The 22035-nt window shown below is 42.8% G+C and overlaps 2 protein-coding genes across 9 annotated transcripts in view; both read right to left on the reverse strand.

Annotated features, from left to right (window-relative positions):
- Window positions 1-4069: 4069 nt before the first annotated feature.
- arl13b (ADP-ribosylation factor-like 13b) lies at window positions 4070-18259 on the reverse strand. Of its 7 annotated transcripts, XM_054776692.1 has the most exons (11): window positions 17884-18259; window positions 17670-17823; window positions 12976-13046; window positions 12428-12677; window positions 9238-9343; window positions 8880-9082; window positions 8525-8639; window positions 7081-7231; window positions 6600-6722; window positions 6285-6353; window positions 4071-4433 (listed from the first exon to the last, which is right to left on the reverse strand). In XM_054776692.1, the coding sequence occupies exons 2-11, from the start codon at window positions 17726-17728 to the stop codon at window positions 4357-4359; spliced, it is 1224 nt and encodes a 407-aa protein (XP_054632667.1). In that variant the 5' UTR covers window positions 17729-17823; window positions 17884-18259; the 3' UTR covers window positions 4071-4356. The 7 variants fall into 7 exon arrangements, with proteins under 7 accessions (XP_054632649.1, XP_054632639.1, XP_054632686.1 ...); XM_054776674.1 differs by lacking the exons at window positions 17670-17823; window positions 17884-18259 and adding an exon at window positions 13426-13654 and having other exon boundaries at window positions 4070-4433; XM_054776664.1 differs by lacking the exons at window positions 17670-17823; window positions 17884-18259 and adding an exon at window positions 13449-13640 and having other exon boundaries at window positions 4070-4433.
- Window positions 18260-18708: 449 nt separating this feature from the next.
- cbsa (cystathionine beta-synthase a) overlaps window positions 18709-22035 on the reverse strand; it is a 12777-nt gene continuing 9450 nt past the window's right edge. Inside the window, exons 13-15 of one of the 2 annotated variants that reach the window (XM_054776644.1) lie at window positions 20946-21054; window positions 20663-20747; window positions 18710-19323 (exon numbers count right to left, since the gene is read on the reverse strand). In XM_054776644.1, coding sequence (XP_054632619.1) covers window positions 19193-19323; window positions 20663-20747; window positions 20946-21054 — 325 coding nt within the window. In that variant the 3' untranslated portion in view covers window positions 18710-19192. Of the gene's footprint in view, window positions 19324-20662; window positions 20748-20945; window positions 21055-22035 lie in introns of both variants that reach the window. The other variant, XM_054776653.1, reaches the window with a different exon arrangement.

Consider the following 22035-nt stretch of genomic DNA (forward strand, 5'->3'; position numbering starts at 1 on the left):
TGCAGAATTGTGCAGCCCTATTCAAGTTCCGTGCAGCTGACTTTTGTGTCACGCTCGAAGCTCCTCCTCAGCAGCTTTGGTACGACACTTAGTGTTCCCATGACGGTACACTCCTGCGCACCAACCGCCCAGTCTTCACACGTCCTCAGCGTGGCTCCAGGTTCCGCTAAGCCGTGCCTGACACAGTAACTTTCCTCTCCCACTTATTCACCTTTATCTCATCTGGCTCTTCCCCAAATTCCACACTCCCTTTTACTCCTATAAGACCCTTCCTGCAAACACCTCATTATGCCTTACCTCTCGTTGCCTCACCTAATCTCCGTCTTTCTACTGGCCCCCTGCATCTCCTCCCGTTTGCTAACTGCCACCTTTTTATGGCCTCACTCAAATCGGGCATTGTCCCGTCAGGTGTGCTTGTACCAAACACGAAGGAGATGTTGGGGGAAATGACGAAAGGCAGAGAATATCTGGTGCCTTGCGCCATTGTTTTCGATTAGACCGCAGTCAGTGAGTCTCCTGGATCAGCAGCAACACAAAGTGGTGCTGAAGCGGGCGTGTAACTGCAGTGTTTGATTTGTTGCATGCGAGCTCAGCTGCCTTGCAGACTTCTTTCAGCCGCATGTCGTAGTTTTCACTCACACCAGCACTGGAGGCGTACTTTCAAAATCTGAAGCCCAGTCAGTGTGCATCTACTGCATGCCACCAAATACCACAACCCACCGTGGCTAGTGAGTATTCTCATACATTGCCAAATGTATTGGGTCATCTTCCTTTACATGAACATTACTTTGAATGGCAGCACATTTTTAATGCATAGGGCTTAAAATGGTCCACCCTCTGCCACTATTACAGGTTCAACTCTTTCCACAAGGTTTAGGAGTGTGGGAATTTGAAGGTCTGACGGCTCGCATTCTCCACTAATCCTCCACTTATTCATTCTGAAGATGCTCTATCAGACAGGTTAGGTGAGCCATGTCCCTCCACGTCCCTCCAGCTCGCTCATGCATGTCTCTATGGACATGATTGTGTGCATGTATGCACACAATCATGTTGGAAGACGATGGCTCAAGTTGAAATGCTGAAGAATGAAGAGCGCCTTCTTGATATTATACACGTGTTGACGCCGATGTGGTTGCTGAATGTCAAGTCAATGATTTGGAGAAATGTCCCAATACATTTGGCAACGTAGAGTAGCTTCTGCTGGTAGTCGGCTACGATTGCAAAGGCTGCATTGCCCTCTGCAGGCAACAAGAAAGAACAGCAGCAGCAGATCATCAGGTTGTTGCATGAAGTCCTCCAGCATGAAGCATGAGCAAGAACACATTTGTTCATAATTCACTATGTCGAACGCTTAAGGCTTTGCCTGTAGGCGCAAAAAGAACTTGCACTGGCATCGCACGGAACAGCAATTAGTTTATGACACTAACTACTCTTGGAACCTCACAAAGAACCCATTCATAAAAACATTCAAACAAGGGTTAAGCCTTGCTAAAAAGGCACATCAGCAATATTAGGTATACTTTTATAAGCACCCAAATCTGCTTTTTAAGGACTTAAGGTCAAAAACCTTAAATCCTTAAAGTCACAAGTCCTGGCAGACTGAGCTATAACCACCGCACCCACCTGTTATCTGTGCTACGTAAAGTCCCACTTCTTCCAAGAGAGGAGACTGGCATAATGTTTACCAATAAACCAGAGAACATTAGTCGAACATTAGTCAAATCACACTAGCATGGCCAACGCCTTCTAGTCTGTATGAATGTAACTGGCAGCAGCACCGCTTAGAAAGTTGGGGAAATGATCAGGTGATCCTGGAGGACAAGCCAAAGGACTGACGGGAACCACTAAGGATATTGGCAACTATGAGCTATGCAATTTCCACCTTCAGCTTGGATGACTGCAGCCAAGACAATGGACATTTACAGGAGGCTGAACAGGGATACGATTACAGATCAGACAGGGCAGATCACTTCAAAGCAAAACAGATCTACCTGGGAGGGCAAACATAGTCCAGAGCTAGCGGAACAGGTCGCTGCAGAGGACAGCAAGGAGACCGGGCAAATAGCAGTCCTGGGGGCTACCAGGGTGCCAGGAAGACAGCAAGCACAAGACCAACGGACCACTGGACTAAAGGCACTCTAGTGCTGGGTCAGCAGGTTTGGAAGGTGACTACTGCAACACTCCAGAGATGGGAGGGTTCTTAACCCTGAGCAGCTACGAAGACAGTAGACTGAAAAGTAGGCCTAAGCGAGGACTTACTTTGGAACAGTTTTTTGAACAAAATCCAAAAAGTCAAACAAACTAAGTCAGTCTTCAGTGTGCTGATTTAGAATACCTCATTTGGTCACTCTTGAGTATGTTTTGGCATACAAAAGACTTTCCAGATGTAACATTGGTGAAGTCAAAATGATATGAAACTTTCTAGTTAACATCTTGAACAGCAACATACTCTTTACAATAAGGTTGACAAAAATACAGTACTTACTGAGGAACTAATGACTAAGGCACATAAATGTAGACTGACTGAGGAACTAATGAGTGGTTAGGGTTAGGTAGCTTCATTCCTCATTAACTAGTCATTTTGTGTACCTTATTGTGAAGTGTTACCAAATACTCGTCCGATGAGGGAGTGATGCATATTGATATGCATATTCTACCCCCACCTAAACCTCAGTAGAGCATGCTTTGATTTGACTGAAGCTGGGTGCACTGATCATTTACCTCTCCCTCCCATTGTGGAAGGCACAGAAGTCATAAAAAGGCCTGAACTGGTTCTTGTTCAAAAAAGAATCAAGCGGTTTTCTTTAATAACTGAACTGAAAGCTATCAGGAATCAATCTCGATGCAAAGTGCAGTTCAGCTGTCATTGCAAGTTTTCCGATCGATTCTTGTGGTCACCCTGCGCCCTCACAATGCAAATTAGGGGTGTAACGATTCCATTTAACAACGATTCGTATCATGATTTGTGGTCACAGATACGATTCAAGAACTATATTGGCTCATCTGGAACGACACGATCGGAAACTATTCAGTACCTTTAAATCGATTCAGTAATTTTTCAGCCAAAAATTCAACCAGTGTGACAGTGAAATAAATACCTGCATTCTGGACAGTTTCTCGTTGTTTCTTGTAAGGGCATCAGGTATAAATTAATTATGGGTATAAACAAACAAGTAAACAACAACAATGAATGGCAAATGCATTCACATTTTATTTATTTTATTGAAGTGCAACAAACACTTCAGGTTGAATTAACAGGTTTTCAATATTCAATAGTGCAACCAGCATTTCAACAGGAGGCTTACCCGCTACTTCTGCTTTTGTTTTTCAACATAAAAATACTACAATATGAATATCAATGTGTTGAGAGGTAATTGCCACTTACCCTTGCCATCCGTCGTCATCTCCTCGTTCAGCTTCGCATCATTCTTTGTACTTTCGTACTACGCAGGGATAACCTTTCCTGAGAAGTGTGGTCAGCTCGGTAACTGGGACAGTGGCTCCAATGTCTGCATCATTTCACAGAAGCTGGGATGTTCAACCACACCGTAGGGTCGCGTGTCTTCAGCGGGAACGAGAGGTGCCTGGACAGTCAGCGTTGTGTGAAATCCCATGGCGTCTTAGTAGGCGGTTGGAGAGATTTGTCGCTGTGGTATTTTACTTGACATTTACATATCCTACAAACGGCGAGCGACTTATTTAGAACATCTCCCTCTTTACAAAAGCCAAAGTGTTCCACACACTGGGCCGCAATGGTGGCTTAATTATTTCTTGTTCGCCAGCGTGTCCTCTGCCATCCGCCAAGCTACGTTTTGCCGTCTGCCAATGCTTTATTTCCCAGTATCGATGCAATCAACTGTCTATCTTTTAAACAATGTTACATCGATATAAGTCGTCTACAACGGCAACTTGGCCACCAAAGATGGATGTAGTTGGATCATAGGAATATAAACCGATACATCGATGTAATGGATGAATCGTTACACCCCTAATCCAAACGCAAAGCATCAAGTGTGTATGCAGGAGACATAATGTATAAAAAAACGTATATCCAATGTGAACATGAATACAGTATTGATTTTAATCACATAGTAAAAACAATATGGTACATGAATAAACAACTGTATAGTAAACATACATATTCAGATTTTTTCAGTCCGTGAAACCACAGTTGAACAGGACTTCCATTTCTGTGTTCCTTTTTCTCTGACGTCACGCTTCTGTGCTCCCAAGCTGCTCTTTCCCGGATGGAGAAGCTGCAGGTTCTGTGTGTTCCGTTGTTTACACTCCACTTGCTTGAGACAGAAAGCAAAAGGGGAGAGCCGTGATTGGGGATGCCTCAATCAGTAAATGAGGTTAAAAAACCACATCATGAGTGTCGCTGTTAGGCTGTGGCCTATTTGCAACAGGTGGGAGTGGCTTCTTGTAAAACTCTGTAGAGCGAAAGAGAGGGTTTGGCCAAGTTATTACACAGCCAGGCCATCCTGAAATAAACTCCATGCATCACTCAACGCCAACAGACACAAGTATCAACAAAGTGAAGATGTTGCATAGAGATGGATGGATGAATTAAAGACGGGAAAATGATTGTAGACCAGGGGTCTCAAACTCAGTTTCACTGGGGGGCCACTGGCGATAGAGTCTGGGTGAGGCTGGTATTGGGAGAGGGGCTGGGAATCTCAGGGTGCACCATACGATGTGATCTGCGATACGTGGCTCACAATAACGATAATATCTTCATACGGTGATAAGGTGACACAAAAAAAGCAATAAATAGATTCATACTTTGTATTTTGCTGCATTCAGCTGGGATAGGCTCCAGCTTACCCGTGAGCCTAATGAGGACAAGCGGTAGAGAAAATGGATGGAATTTTTACAGCAAAAGCATATCAAAAAGAAATATTTAGTGTAGCATGGCAGTGGGATGTGTTCAGGGACCAACAGGATAAGATTGAGCAGCCCGACAATTTTGACCATATAGGACGACAACTAAGCACACATCTCTTGGTTGAATAACACAACACTTTGCCTTTTTATACAAAAATACACATTTTTCTCTCTGGGCAGTTTCCTCCGTGAGCGTGGTTGCTGTTCATGTCTGTCATGCTGCTGTCGGACCCCTATACAGTAAAATCTGTACCCCTGCTGGTTGTGCATGATGTAAATACACGCTAACCCTAAAATACTCAATCAATGACAACAATCTTAACCATCAAGCACAGATGACTCTTGCACAAATGAGATCTCCACACACTACTGGTGTCCGCACGCATTCGCCAATACCAAGTAGGCACAAATTTCACAAGGTCCATTTTTTATGCCACACCGCCCGTATGTCTCATTTTCGTCAGACACTTCCTCCAAACTGCAAAGTCAGCGTTGTCTCATCCACGCTATACAAGCCAAAGCGAGTCCATACTTTTGATTTTAACCATGCTTTCCATTTAACTTCACCGGCCGAGTATGCTAGTTATCCGCACTTATTTTTTCTTCTTCTTCTGTGGTTTCCGCCCAATGTTCTTCCCTTCCGGCAAGGAGCTCCTCCTAGATGACATGTAACATGGTGACTCGGCTCACTAAGAAGGAACGGAGCTAGAAATTTAAAGCAGCGGAAAAGGATACAAGGCGAGATCGTATCAATGATCCATAGGGTTTAATATCGTGAAGATATGTGGTCACAACCCTTATCAGCATGCATTGTGGCACTTGCTTTGTAAAAAGTTGCTGAAGTTATGTGTTTAGGGTTAACATAGTTGTTTATTATTCCCCATCGTAGTAGTAGCGCCCTGTGTGTGCTTCCTTACCTGTTGCATGTTGTGTTAGCACCGTGATTGGAGGTAGTGTTCTGTCTAGTGACACCCCCGTCACCATGTGTTCATGCCACTGCTAGTTTAGTGTTGGTGTTTAGCAGCTCCTGCAAGTAACACCGAACTTGTCCTGATGGCGCAGGCTGCAAGTACACTACTCTTTCATATCAAGTCGCGGGCCGCAAAATACAATTCAGCGGGCCGCCAATGGCCCACACTCTGCAAGTTTGAGACCCCTGTTGTAGACGATCAAGCTCAAAGAGGTGAGTTTTGACAGTTCAGTGTTTCCTCTGCAGTGCCAAACTGAAAATGTGCCTTCAATGACAAAAATGTTTGTCACTGTGAAGAGGAAACACTTCCTCTTAGTGAACGAGTACAGAGAATGGAAAGCACACCATTGTTAGGAAGTGATGAAAATGATGGGAGTTAAAGAATGGAACATAAACAGTCCATTTTATTGGGGACACGTTTCTTTACCAGAGGGCTTTGAGTCCCAGAGTGGCTCTAGTTTTGGCAGCCTAGAAACTTTAGGCGTGGCCCATCCAACTAAAACAGAAAAACAACAAAACAGAACATACTGTAGAAAAACCTGTTGGGAAACCATGTGACCACCCCTTCTTATGGGTTCAGAGGTGGTTCAGAGATGCTCAGAAGGATTCAGCTATGCTACATACTTGACACACTAAAAATGCAACACTTCCTTCCAAGCTGATTTTAATCAATGAAATGACTTAGTATGGCGTTGCCATTGAAGTCAAATGGATAGTGTAAACTAGATAAGAGAGGACTAACCAGGAAGGGGTGGAGGCGTGGGGCTGTTTGCTTGCCCCTCCTCCGTCTTCAGTGGGTCCACGCGGTGCTTCCTCTTCAGGTACAATTTTCTCCCCTTTTTCTTGCTTTGCTGTGTCGTGGTGCCTGTGATAAAAATGAGGCGCAATAACTTTGACGTGAAAAAGAATATCTCTCGTGTTTTAGGAAGTTGACATCATAGCCATTCCACGAAGCAGTCTCAGCCTAACCAGCCTAACTTAATCATATCTCAGAGTAAGAACAATCTTGACTCTTCCCAGGTGGTGCAAAACAGGCCGCTTGCTGCCTTGCAAATGATCTTCAAACGTGCCAGCTGCCTTTATCTTCACACTCATATCTATTATTTCTAGTCTAGTGATAATTAAATTGCTGTTTGGGTGAAATGCACACTGGCAGATGTTACTAACTGTACACTAAAAGATAAATAAAAAAAAAGTTTAATGACAGTTCCACATGCACTTACTTGAAATGGAATTTTCCGGTGTTTGTCTGTCATCGTCTCCATGATTATCCTCCTCAAATTCTTCCTCTTGTTCTCCATCTGCCTTCAGACTGTCGCTCATGCACTCCTGCAGCTTTTGTTGCCTCCTGCGCCCATTTTCTTTATCTCCACTCTGAATTCAAATTTAGCATATAAGAGAAATCAGTCCGGGCTTTAAACACAACTGCATTCACAAAGTTGTTTTAAAGGGATAACTCAGATGAAGTTGGATGGCATCGTATCACTTCGTCCCATGAGCCGAGTTCTGGTCAGATTTCGATGAGGAGGAACGTAGTTCCAGTGAGTTGGTGGGGTCACTTAAGTAAAGAGTTTGGCTATAGCAAAAGCTATTCCAATGACTACCATTGGAACAGGCCAAGTTACATGTTAACATAAGATCCCTTCTTCCATATAACCTTCACAATTCTTACACTCAACTTGGGAGTTTTTGGAGCGTTTCTGCTTGAATTTCTTTGCGAGATGTCAGAATAGCCTCCCACAGCTGCTCTTTTGTTGTCATCTCATGTTTTGCTTGACGATGCTCCATAGGTTCTCAACTGGTTTGAGGTGAGGGAGGAAAAAATGGGACCAGACCATGAGTTCCTCTCCTTTTATGCCCATAACAGCCAATGACAGAGAGGTAGGTATTCTTTGCATCATGAGATGGTGCATCGTCATGCATGAAGGTCATTTTGGTTCTTGTACCGTGGAAGAAAGTGGTCAGTCAGAAACTCTACATACTTTGCTGAGGTCATCTTCACACCTTCAATGACCATAAAGGGCCTACCAGCTCCCTCCCAATGAAAACACGAGTTGGCCCACCTCCTTGCCGAGATTGATATCAGTCATCCAAAGCGCCCCAAGACACAATGCCATCCATCAATTTCATTGAAACAAGAGATTTTATGTTTGTGATACTAAAAATCCTATTTGCATAACAATGTGGACATTGGACATTTGCATCACAAAAAAAAAACAGACCTCACAATTGCTCGCCGTTACTTTCTCTCCCGTCTTGTGCGAGTCGTCCTATCATTGTATGTATGAGTATGTGTTCCAAAGCGGCTGAAGGCTGTGGATGCGTCGTATCTGCCCATGTAAACAACGTGGAACGCATACGCTACAGGGATACGATGGGAGACAAAGTAATGCCCAGCGATTGTGATGTCAGATTTTTTTTGAGCAGGCATTTTTGTGAATGTATTACTCTTTTCAACACATATTCTTCTGAGAAGCCTACTTAAGCAGCTCCACCAACTAACCAGAACGACGTTCCTCATCACTGAAATCCGAACAGAACTGGGCTCACGGGACGAAATGAGGGGTAAGTCACTGTTGATGTACTACACTGCTGATGGGGCCGTCATACAACTTCATGTCCAAAAATCCCAACTATTCCTTCAATGCTTGGTCTGCAGCTTCGCACCTCAGTTATGACATTTTCTATGGGCTGGAAGGGGTTAGGCATGTTTTCTTCAACAGGCTCCTCTTCGCAGATCGGCCTGCCTTCGCGTTCTGCCTCCTCCCGCTCTTGCCGCTCTCTAGAGAGAAATGTTATTAACCTTTCGGCATCTTCATATACACATCTTTGGTACAATGTCGGTTACAGAAAAAATATGCTCAGGTCAAATGAGGTCAAGTGTTTACCCTCAAGCAATCAAAAAAGATGTTATTATACTGTGGTTGAAACAACAAGGACAGAGATTGCCATCTATCCTCGGCCGGTGTGCTGAAAGTCCATAATGCATATATCATTAACCCCACCGCACCTGCCTCCTCACCTCTCTTCTCTTATGCGTCGTACTCGTTCGGCCCTTTCTTTCTTATCCTGCTCCTCCTGAGCACGCTGCTCTTCGGTGTCTTTCTGCACACGCTCGGTAATGGCCTCATAATCTTTGGCAATGTTGTTAAGCAGCCAGCTCAGGCCCCTTTTAATGGATTTGTCAACTTTCTTGCCATAACCAATGACTGCAGAGCACGGCTCCTTGCAAAGGAATATAAAGTATTTCATTAGCACTGTGGAGTTTAAGCAAGCTGGGACACTCAACAGAGCCAGCTGATGTTTCTATAAACGGCTGGGCTCGCACTAAGACGGACTCTACGTGTCACTCACTACATGCCAGGTGCAGAAACACTTACGATTTGACAGAGACACTTGTTCTCATTAACTAGCTTCTCTAACGACAGGTTCTCAATGATGTCTGCTTCAGCCAGGGCGCCCTCCTGATCCTGTTTGTTGGCAAGTCTGGAAGCAGAGACAAGAACTTATTGAGTATACACACTACCCACAATGTTACATAACAATCCATATGGGAAGTATCATCATTTTAAAAGTAAACTTCTACATTTATATGCAGCCAAGGTTCCCAAAGCGGGGTACGCCATTTGTCATTGGGTACGTGAATAAAAATGAAAAACAATTAGCTCCGAACACTCAGAATTACGAGTTCGCCTGAACGCCTCACAGCGCAGAGCGCAGTCAAAGGGCAGAGCATGAAGGTCTTTGTTGGTCTGTGTGAGTTTTATGAACAAGTACGTTAGTTTGATGACCATGTTGTGCATTAGGAGCTTTTCATCTTGAAGATTGTATTTATATTGGTGTTCCAATCCCCGCACTGTGAAAACCTGTCAATGCATGTGCATGTCAGGATGAGAGAGAAACTGAGGCTTTATTTTATCGCTGCTTGTATGTATTTTTGTACTTTGGATACTGCTTTATCATGTTTGTTCAACTTTCCCTCTCAGTTTGGTATCAAATTAATATGCAGACTTAAATCATAGCGATTGCAAGTGGACAAAAGTGAAGCTCAAGTTCAACCCAATCAAACGGAAGGATCCCAACATCCTTCTGAAATAAAAGAAATGTTGAACGAATGCTTATCTATTTCTCAGCGCTCATGTAAAACTTATGACAATTTTACAACATACACATTTTTGAACCACAATGTATTACTTACTGTCAAATGAATTAACCAATTAACCGTGTTCAATAAGGGCCGCAAGGTGGCCAAGTGGTTAGAATCTGGGTTGGAATCTCTGCTTGGGCATCTCTGTGTGGAGTTGCATGTTTGCGTGGGTTCTCCTCCCACATTCCAAAAACGTGCATAAACCTAACCCTAACTCTAGGTGAATTGGCGACTCTAAATTGTCCATCAGTATGAATGTGAGTGTGAATGTTTGTCTATATGTGGCCTGTGATTGGCTGGCGTAGGGTGTACCCTGCCTCTCGCCCAAAGTCAGCTGGGATAGGCTCCAGCATACCCCCGCGACCCTAATTAGGATAAGCGGCTTAGAGAAGATGGAATCATGTTCAATATTTCAAGTTAATGAAGGAGCAGGAGTACGTGGCTTCAAGTCAAATGCCTAAAGGGATATGCGTGTGAAAAGCCTGGGAACCACTGATATACAGTAATCCCTCGTTTATTGTGGTTGATTAGTGATAAGGGAATTTGTGACCATGATAAGTGAAGTAGGATTCCTTATTTCTAAATGGAATAGTTTTGCAGTAGCATAGGAAACATATTTACAACCTTCTAAATATACTTTTTAACATTAGAGCCCTCTACACAGGAAATAACCCTTTACACTATTACACACTATTGTCCAATATAGTAGACATAATTGAAGAAAATAAGCCATTAGTTCATTGAGGCATTTTTATGCTAGAAAATGCTTAACTTAGACAAAAAATAACTAACATTCGCTTACGTCTGTGTAGGCTCTCAGTCGTACAGGAGTTGTCCATCACTTCACTTACGTGATGGCTTCACTCCATCACGTAAAAAAAATAAAAAATTATGCTTTTCAAAAAATCTGCATATGTAAGCGAATGTTAATCGAGGAAAAGGCTTCTTGAGACGTCATCTGTACTTCTGTGTAGAAGGTGTCGGACGTTTCGCTCCTCATCCGAAGAGCTTCGTCAGCAAACTAATAAGTGCTGGTAGCTTAGGCCTTAAATACAGTAAGAGTGGGCGGAATTGGTGTGCCAACACCCTCCTCCTATTGGTTCGTTACACTAAGCCTGCATTCCTCATCTTTACAGTGGTATAATCCTATCCTGTTATTCACACCTACGATAGAAGGGAAGTGTCGCTCCCTGAATTGGGTATGAACGACTCTGATACTGGCTTGTTAGCATCTATTGTTCTGGCTCGGCCCTGCCTTCACCTCATTTGCAAGACTAAGAGCTGTGGGTTTTGGTCTCAGTAACCTGCTGAACACAGGGTCCAAATTGAACCTCAAACCACCATTCCGATTCAATGATGGGTTCTGTTGTTTGACAAAAATAGCTTCCTTTACTCCTCTTTCAAACCATCTGTTTTCTTTGGCCAAAATCTTTACCTCGCTGTCCTGAAAAGAGTGATTGGTCGCTTTCAGGTGTAGATGTACTGCTGATTGAGGACCACTAGCATTGTCCCTGCGATGTTGATAAAGCCTTTTTTGGAGCATTTGCTTCGTTTCCCCAATGTAGTGCTCTTTGCATTCCTCATCTTTACAGTGGATGGAATAGACCACATTGCTCTGTTTCTGGTCCACTGTAAAGATGAGGAATGCAAAGAGCACTACATTGGGGAAACGAAGCAAATGCTCCAAAAAAGGCTTTATCAACATCGCAGGGACAATGCTAGTGGTCCTCAATCAGCAGTACATCTACACCTGAAAGCGACCAATCACTCTTTTCAGGACAGCGAGGTAAAGATTTTGGCCAAAGAAAACAGATGGTTTGAAAGAGGAGTAAAGGAAGCTATTTTTGTCAAACAACAGAACCCATCATTGAATCGGAATGGTGGTTTGAGGTTCAATTTGGACCCTGTGTTCAGCAGGTTACTGAGACCAAAACCCACAGCTCTTAGTCTTGCAAATGAGGTGAAGGCAGGGCCGAGCCAGAACAATAGATGCTAACAAGCCAGTATCAGAGTCGTTCATACCCAATTCAGGGAGCGACACTTCCCTTCTATCGTAGGTGTGAATAACAGGATAGGATTATACCACTGTAAAGATGAGGAATGCAGGCTTAGTGTAACGAACCAATAGGAGGAGGGTGTTGGCACACCAATTCCGCCCACTCTTACTGTATTTAAGGCCTAAGCTACCAGCACTTATTAGTTTGCTGACGAAGCTCTTCGGATGAGGAGCGAAACGTCCGACACCTTCTACACAGAAGTACAGATGACGTCTCAAGAAGCCTTTTCCTCGATTAACATTCGCTTACATATGCAGATTTTTTGAAAAGCATAATTTTTTATTTTTTTTACGTGATGGAGTGAAGCCGCGAAATTCAAAGTGCCAAGCGGCGAGGGGTTACTGTAATTACATTACGTCCACTCACACCAGCACAGGCTTCCCAGCGATGCGTGGGTGCTGTAGAACTTCTGCCATGGTTTCCCGTGTCTCCTGGATGCGCTGCACGTCACTGGAGTCCACCACAAACACCACACCGTGCGACTCGGAGTAGTAATTCTTCCATATGCCACGGATCCTCTTCCCGCCGCCCAGATCGAAGATAGTGACCTCAAATTTGCCCTGCTTCAGGTCAACCTTAGAAAAACCCACAGTTGGAGCAACATCCTGGGGATTCTCTAAAACAATAAAAGTCACTTTTCAGCAAAGACACATCCGTAAAACTTGCTACCTGAAGGGCAGTGTTTCTCAAATAGTGGGGGTGAGGTGTCGAGGGGTGGCATGGGAGGCAGGGAGGACTTTTATGACAATGATGACATTTGTTTGAGGGTGGCAGGTCTGTTTGTGACTTTACCTTTGCCATCCCTTGTACAGATACACCAATTCATATTATAGGTTGTCAATAGTATTTCCAATTGGCATGACAGAAAGCAGTTGAGAACCACTTGTCTTAGAACACAAAAAATGGGTACTAACCTCCTTGGATTCCTCGTACTGTGGCGGTCTTTCCAGCGTTATCCAATCCCACCATCACCAGAGTCACTTTCCTGTAAGGTAAGAAAGGAGAGATGAGTATGAAGACACCAATGTTCCAGCTCGTCAGTGAACCCAGGCCAGCTCTGAACAACCTCCATTTAATTGTCACATTGGAAGGCACAGATAAGCCAATTAGGTAACCAGCATAACCACTCAATGAGTGAATGAGTTAGCAGTTGTCACTTGCTAGTAGCAACTATTCAGAATTTGTAATTAAACACATCGCTAGTGATCATACAACCGCTAGACGTGCACTGAATGAAAGAGTAGTCTATAGCTTTAATATGCTAACCTTGGCTGCTGCACAAGATACAAGGCCAAGCACAAAGAACACAACGACCGTCAAGCCCAAGTCTCCCAGGTGATGGTAAGCACATACACGCTACCTGCCTTCGTCTCCTTTCAACACTTAACTTGGACACTTGCACAGAAATGACATCAAGCGCGCAATCCATCCAACGGTCCTCCGGAGCCGGCTACCTTTCATCACAACAGCCTCATGATGATGCAAACCCACGGGGAGATCAGCTCCTAAGCGCCCACTACCTGCAACCCCTGACCCTCTTGTGTTCTCTTTGTAAACCCCTCACAGCAACCTGTCAAAGCAGACTTGCTGAACAGACCTGACTGTGGGATTACATGAGGATTTCAAAGTAAATCCACAGGATCAGATGCCTCACCCTTACCGTGTGGGTTGGGCACAAATGTTTGGTTAATGCTTCTCGGATGCTCGGTACTCCACCACAGAAACAAAACTAAACTGCACAACTCAGATGAACTTGTCGCATTTTGCCCGTCTCATGTAGCTAGCAAAGGCACCTGATACCAGAATGTTAGAGACACATTAGCATATTGACAGACAAGACTCTCTGCTCTCTCTCTTCTCGGAACCTGACAGAAAAAAACCTGACAAGGGAGACGAATTTTTAAGTTGGGTTAACTCTAAACATCTTTTTGGCAATGTTCATTCAATAACTGTACAATGTCCACTTTACAAAAACAGTGGCAAATAAAACCTTGCACCAAAATATGCTGATAACAACAGTGGTGTGAAAAAGTGTTTTTTTTGCATGTTGGTCACACTTAAATGTTCCAGATCATCAAACAAATGTAAATATTAGTCAATGGCAACACAACTCAACACTTGATGCACTTTTTCAATGAAACTTTTTATTATCAAGGGAGGGGAAAAAATCCAAAACTCCATGGCCGTGCGTCAAACAGATGGCCGGACATTGTCCTTCAGAACAATCCATGCTTTCATTCATCACAGCAAGTCTTCCGGGTCCTCAAGCAGCAAAACATCTCCAGACCATCACACTACCACCACCAGATTTTACTGTTGCTATGATTTCTCTGAAATGCGGCGTTACTTTTACGCCTAATGTAATATTTAAATGTGTTTGATGATCTGAAACATTTAAGTCTGACAAAAAGGCAAAAAAAAAAACACTTTTTTCACACCACTGTATAAACGTAGGCCCACAAGTATGCGTAATTCGCGTGTTTGTTCACAGCGCCACACATAGGTGTCCTTGTGTATTACATCGTTTTCACTCTGATTTGTTCCCTGTGATATCATCATTTCTATACGCCCCACAGGAATGTACCAAACTTGTCGCCATACATCACTTTAAAGAGTCACTGACATGATTGATCAACTTTGCTTGAATATCTTCTGTATTGCTTGTAATTATGTTGTACATTGTTCATTTTTTTGAAAGCGACCTGTAAATTTGTGAAACTTACATTTAAAGTGTGTGGCGGGAAAGATTGCACACATCGTCTCGGAAAGGGGGCGTTTCCGGAAGTGACGTGGGTGAAGGCGTATTCACATGTAAACAGACACGGCGGCGTACCAGACAGAGGATGTTTACAGTGATTTTAGCGAAAATTTGAGCGATGTGTCAATAGTTTGAGAAACTAAGTTTCTACGTAGAGAACTTGCAGAACAGGGAATTAAGCTGCATTTATTCAAACCACCAAGGATGAAACTAGCGTGTCTTACGAGGGAGAGACATGGAGTTAAAGAGGATGGTAAGTGTAAATTACATTGGAGTTAGCTTATCCTTCAATTATTGTTTTAAATTGGCTTCTTAACGAGCATAACAGGGTCTTTACAGCCTTTTTTGCGTGTCTTTCCCTGCCCCCAACTTCCACCGTCAACATCCATCCATGTGTGCCGCTTATCCTCACTATCGCTGTGAAAATGTGTTTTGTAACATGTATAATGCTTTGAATGCTAGTCGCTAGTGTGGCATAGTGTTTACAGTATGTGCTACATACTGTAAACACTAATACAGAACATATTCAAGTGGCATAGTGTTTACAGTATGTAGTACATACTGTAAACACTATGCCACACTAGCGACTAGCATTCAAAGCATTATACATGTTACAAAACACATTTTCACAGCGATAGTGAGGATAAGCGGCACACATGGATGGATGTTGACGGTGGAAGTTGGGGGCAGGGAAAGACACGCAAAAAAGGCTGAGTCGTAAACCTTTGTCTTTTGGAAAAGGAAACAAACTTACAGTATCACTCGGACACTGTGAACAGCCAGCGGCAACACAATGATTTGGCGTGACTACTATTTTGATGAAAAATAAACCAAACAAAGTCAACGACGCGCGTCTAGAAGCATTTGTTTACATTGCGCCCATAAACCTGGGGGGTGTACGGCGAAAGTGGCTCAACAAACCCAGGCTTTGTGCTCAAGATGAAACGTGACAAACCCGCGACGGTGGTTATCAACTTACTTTGGCAAGTCTTGTTTTCGGCTTTGTGCTAAGTGCGCGTTCACATGACGGGGGCGTTCGATGTCACGTTATTCTACTTCCGCTGAAAGGTGAAGCGATCCCAGCGAGTCTCTTTTACAAAACCCGCGTAATTATTGTGGAGCGTTATGAGGAGTTTCCAAAACATCACGACTGCTAAAAGCAACACTGTCGCTGCCAGTAGAGCGAGGAAGGACTAATGCTCAGCATGTAATGCTGAGTTAACTGATTTATTATACTAACTATACCCAACTAGTCTTTTCACCTTTCAACGCTCAACACTGCACAACTTTGACATTTTAACACGTATCCATTTAAAAACTAAATAAATTGGAGCAAAAACTTATTTTTAAGTACGTCTTCTTGTTGTATCTTGTGACCTCTAGATGGCAGTGTTGAGGTGAGTATTCACGCAAGGACTGTGGTGACGTTTGTGTCTGCTAATGTTGTTATTATCCGAAATTATTATCCTGCATCTGTGTGCTGAGAGCACTGAGACATAACACACGCTTTAGTTATGGCTGTTGTCAGCTAATAATAGCGATTTGGCTAAGTTTAGCTAAAAACGCTCGCTATCATTGAATGACTAGCCTATCATTACCATACCACGGCACCGAATTGTCGGTCTCTTCTCGGAGACTCCCTTTGTTTATGTGCCGGCGTATACCAAACTGCTGTGAGTGACCACTGTCGCCAACTTGGCAATTTTGTCCCTAGATCCGGCAACATACCAACCCCCCTTGACGACATATTTTCTCAAAAGCGACAAGCGACAAATCTAGCGACTTCTTCTGGCGCTGCTGGGGACTTTTCTAGTGCGGTGAAAGCGCGTATTGTCCTTTTATCTCCTTCGTGCTGCCCTGCTGTGTCTCCTGTGTCATTGCTAGCTTGCTTGCTTGTAAACAAATCTTCGGTTTAAAGAAGGACTGCAGCAATGTGTTTTAACAAGGATACAAAAACGCTACAGTATAGCGGAACGGCGCCAAGACGGAGGGGCACGGTGAAAGGAGTGAAATACGCGTGTGTGACATAATAATTTCTTATGTCCGACCTTGTAGGTTGATCATTAAAATTCAAATAAAGGTTTGAACTTTTTTGAGTGTTTAAACAAGAGAGAAATGTGAGAAAATGTTACTGCCTGTCTGGGAAAAGTGTACAAAGTGTATAGTGAGGGCTTTACCAGCCTGAAAACATATATAATCATTATTTTAAAAAAATTGAAGTTGGCTACTTTGCGGATTTCACTTATTGCGGGCTATTTTGGGAACCTATCCCCCGCGATGAACGAGGGAACACTGTATTTGCTCATTTTAAAAGGTTCTCAATAGCCAATGTGTGATGGGCAAACTTTATGAGGCGCTGGTCGAGATAAAATATGAAAGTTATTTTATTTTTATGAAATGATGGCCAATTTCAAATGAACAAACCAACAATCAAGTTTATTTGTCGTTCTAAACGTAATTAAGGTGTTTTTACTCACTTTTTTGTGTCCCCTAAGAGTTTTTTTTTCTTTTCCATTCAACTTTATTAATGCCTTACAATTTACAATAATATAGTGTCAAACCATGGGCATTAACAAATAACAATTAGATAACATACAATAAGTCATATAAAGATTAAGGAAATAAAAAAGTAACAGAAAAGTGATAAATAAATAAATTTTGAAGAAAAAAAAGATAATAATAATAGTAATTAAAGTAAGATACACCAGGGGACGCTACTTTTCTTTCTGAAAGGTTGGCTGCAATTATTTTGTATTGTTGTTTTAAACCACTGGTGGTTTACGTGGGGGGGGTTCCAGTTTCCTTGTTGTGACGCTAATTTGTACAACTTAATATTGTAAAATGACTTACCTTGCAGGCTCTCGCCAGCGTTTTAGCCAGTTACAGCAGTTCGCCATCAGGCTAAACATGTCAGGCCAAGTGTAGGTGACTGCAGTCAAGTGGTCATCGAGCCTCCAGAGTCCCGCCGCTATCCAGCCCTGTCTTGTGGATTCTGTAGTTCGGACTAAATGCACTACATTATGAGCGACGGTCTGAAAACATCTGCGGCTCAACAGATGTTTACCATCGTTTCCACCAAACGAGATGACCGTTGATGTAGTGGAAGTCCCCACAGGGATAATACATATCTAAAAATTTCGAAAAAAACACCACAAAAACCGTTAGGTAACTGCAGCTAACGCTAAAGCGCTTCACACTAGCGATGGCGAGTTCTTGTTCAACTCGTTTGAGTCTCGACACACAACCCACACACGGGAACCTTCTGAATTCCAGTTGTATTCACCATAAAGCAATATTATGATTTTAAAAGTACAATAACTACAATAGCGATACGACTAAAAAACATTTCACGCGCAAGGGGCGTTTAGCATTAGCTTCTTTTCCCTTTGCTGCGCCTTCTTTTCTGTTGCTAGGATGCAGACGTGATTACGTCATCTTCCTTCGTCAAAGAAATCTGGACTGCTCATTTTCGAGAGCGCTTCCTGCGGCCAATGTTGGTACTGCAGTTTTTGCTATGTTTATCCGTCCATCCATTTTCTATGCAGGTTGTCCTTACTTGGGTCGCGGGGGTTATAATGAAGCCTATCTGCTATGTTTATGTATGGTAAACCCGATTTTATTTGATAAATTACTGACAACGTAAGTCCCAAATACCAAATAAAATTATGCAAAATAGTCAAAATACCAAAAAAATTCCGTTGTTGTCAGACATAATGCAAAGAAGTTACTTCTTTTGTATCATACCAAATATACACAAATAATGAATGCATCTCATTTTGGAGAATGGATGACAATATTCACTAAATCAGGTGATACACAGTTTAGGATCTTTATTTAAACATACATTCATTACAATGGGATGAGTAAATAAAAAAAGATTTCTTCTCTTCCCCCCCCCCCCCCCCCCCATCACTTCAAATAACTGGCACTGCGATGAAAGCAGGATACACCTTACACCTTGTCATATATTTAGACCCAAAGCACAAGCAGCAATTTACAATTTAACTTGGAATATTTATTACCTAAAATAAATGTCAACCCGTTTAATCGTGATTTTGGACTCTGATGCCACCATCATCCTGCAAAAAACAGGCCTAAATGTTTGTGGTGTATTTGATTTACTTGATTTACTTTGTAACAGCTAAATGCCTCAAATAGTAAACGGCCCATGAGCAGCGTAACAAACTTTAAAAAAGCTTACTTCATTTGACAGCAACAACTCAAGTACACAAAAAACATAAACAAGATTTGAAAAAAGGAATCCCAATCAAAAACCCCCGAGAATATTTTTTAGACAAATTAACTGAGCACGCGGGTGCACACCGTGCTGCTGCAGAAAGTTTACAATCGCGCTTCGTGTGTGTGTGTGACAGTCACAGCTCGTCCGTCGACTCGGAGAGAGACCGCTCTCTCCGCTCACGGCCGGTGACAAAGTTGAGCAGGTCGACCGCAGTTACCACGCCGAAGACCATCTGCTTTAGACTCGGAGAGCCGTCTGTCAAGTCTGCAACAGAAATAGAACACGAGAGAGAACAAATGAAGTGGAAGACGCAATACGGCACTTGTTCTTGGCTTTTACCCATATAAACATTGATTAATGATGGTGGCATGTGCGCCCATGGAAGTAATTGTTGCTTTTTCTTTTTTTAAAACCTTCAAAAGAATTTGAATTTAGCATTTTAGCGCTGTGACTTGCAATTCTCTATCACAACGATAGGGGGCAGTATAGTAGTGAACAACCGCGGCTGAAGCCACAATCTAACTATCAGTGAATAATAAATTAAAAGCCACATATCACTGCCGGCAACCGTAACAGCGCTGCAACATTAAAAACAGTAATTGGATTAACTGTTACTGGCATTACTCCCAACATTGCTGATGAGTGATGGAAAGTGTCCTGCTCAATGCTGAGAAGCGGGATTGATCCCACAACCAGTGGCAGAGCTACAGGGTGGCCACCCTCGGTCACTCCCCGGCCTCCCCAGAGGCCACCCCCACGGCTGGGGGACAATTTTGACAAACGCGGCTGTGCGGTGCGGAAAACTAGTCTGGCCTATCACCGCCGTTTCCGCTCGGACGCATTTCACTGCAGCACACAACTTCCCGTGTGGAGGAGCTGTCAATAAACACGCGTCTTGCAGGTTTTCCATGATTACTTTGGTCGGTTCCGGTCAAGTTTTCCCACCATGTTCACTCTGACTTCAATTGAGCACATAAATCTGTTCATATTGGAAGCAGCATGAGAGTTAAAACAGGAGTGTCGGTCGGCATGGTCAGAGGAGTGAAATAAGCGCGAGTCACTTAATTTCTTGTGTGCAACCAAGAAGGTTGATCATTAAAATTCAAACAAATGTGAACTTGGAGAGTGTTTAAACAAGAGAGAAACGTGAGCAAATGTTAATGCCTGTCTCAGAAAAGTGTATAAAGTGTATGGGGAGTGCTTATATATACACTGTATATATAATATAAACATATAGAATCATTGGAAACAAAGTTGGCTACTTTGTGATTTTACTTACTGCGGGCTACAGTATTATGGGAACCTATCCCCCACAATAAACGAGGGAAAACTGCACATAGAAGGTCATAAACAGGTTTTCTATGCTCCAACTATGACAATACTCAATTTATAAATAAGGAATCCTAAAACAAGGGATTACTACACATGGCAATATCAGTTTTAGGCAGTAATACTTCTTCCTACTCTACACATGCATTTGAAAGAACACAACAACTCCTCCATATAAAAATGAGGCTGATGGCAAAGCAAATATCCACTCAACATCAGACCAAACCAAGCGTACTTTTCCAATACTTCCATTAGTGGGCGCCAGAGAACTTACATTGGATCTGCTCATGGACCACCAGGGCAAAGTGATCCGTTTCCAGAATGCGGGATAACTTTCCCAAATTATCGAGCAGACGGATCTGAAACGATGACATAAGACAGCTTCGGGGGAAGTTGGAAGAAAGGAGATGGACGTTCCATCCAGTGAACAAATGCACTGTCTGTTCAAACACTTTCAGACTGACTATGACTAGAAGTGGCGAGTTTAACTCAATCCTGGTTTACCTTTTAAAATGATTGGTGACTCTCGAACAAAAGACAAGAGGTTATAGTCTGACCTGCTTGAACTGCTTGTATAGCACTTTGTTGACCGGGTCTGACAGCTTGATCTTCCCAGCAAGTATGGAGGCCAGCATGTTCCCCAACGTCACCATGCCCAGGATTAACCTGCAAACACACACACACACACACACACACACACACACACACACACACACACACAAATATTTAGCCACATTGACGTAAAAAAGGAGATATGGGCACACGAGTGACGACGTCGTGATCCACACAGCAGCAAGCTTGCTAGCTCAGGATGCCCGTGGTCTACAATTATTTCCACGTTCCGCTTTTGTTTTTTTAAATATGCAATTTGCAAATGAAAACGCTGGGCATGCCAGTGGGGAGTAACGTGCCTTCCTTTAACTCAGCCATTTTTCAAAATTCAACCTCAGTAGCGGCCATTTTAGACCATTTTGACTGATCTTTCAAGGCCCACAGAATATTGTGTTGTATGGCTATATAAACAGGGAACCTACCAAGAGAAACATTAGACTTTGATCGGAAAATAAAGTGTGTTTCTACCTTTTTCCGTTCTTTACTAATCAGCAGTAGAACATAAGTAAGTTTCAGGAAAACATCAGTTCCCAACTAAAAGCATAACTTCCCCTTTGACAATGTTATTGCTTTTGTGACAGCTCAAATATCTAAACAACTACAGTATACCTACAGAACACAAAAAGGGTTGACAATTTATTTACAAATACAACACATTTGGAACTAAACTGTGTGTGTTCACGCGTGCGTTAAAATGTCCCTACAATGCGTAACCTTCACGCTACACTTCCCCCATGCTCTCACTGCCTCCTTGCTGTCGAGCGTGTTAATACATGCAAAAGATGCATGCCGAGATTTGATCAAATGCACTTCTGCCACTTGCTGAAAAGTGACCTCTTTTACTGTGCGCGTGTGTTGTTGCCTCTCACGCAAAAAAACGTAAACGACGTATAAATATGTTATTGGGAGCGAGTGTTCGGGTTTAAAAAAATATATAAATATGTCTAAATACATCTTTGGCACTGAATGAGTTCTTAGTTTTAATCTAACACGTTTCATTTATGCTGTACTTCATACATCATAGCAACAGTAAAA

Source organism: Dunckerocampus dactyliophorus, chromosome 1 (assembly GCF_027744805.1).
Source record: "Dunckerocampus dactyliophorus isolate RoL2022-P2 chromosome 1, RoL_Ddac_1.1, whole genome shotgun sequence".
Classification (NCBI taxonomy): domain Eukaryota; kingdom Metazoa; phylum Chordata; class Actinopteri; order Syngnathiformes; family Syngnathidae; genus Dunckerocampus; species Dunckerocampus dactyliophorus.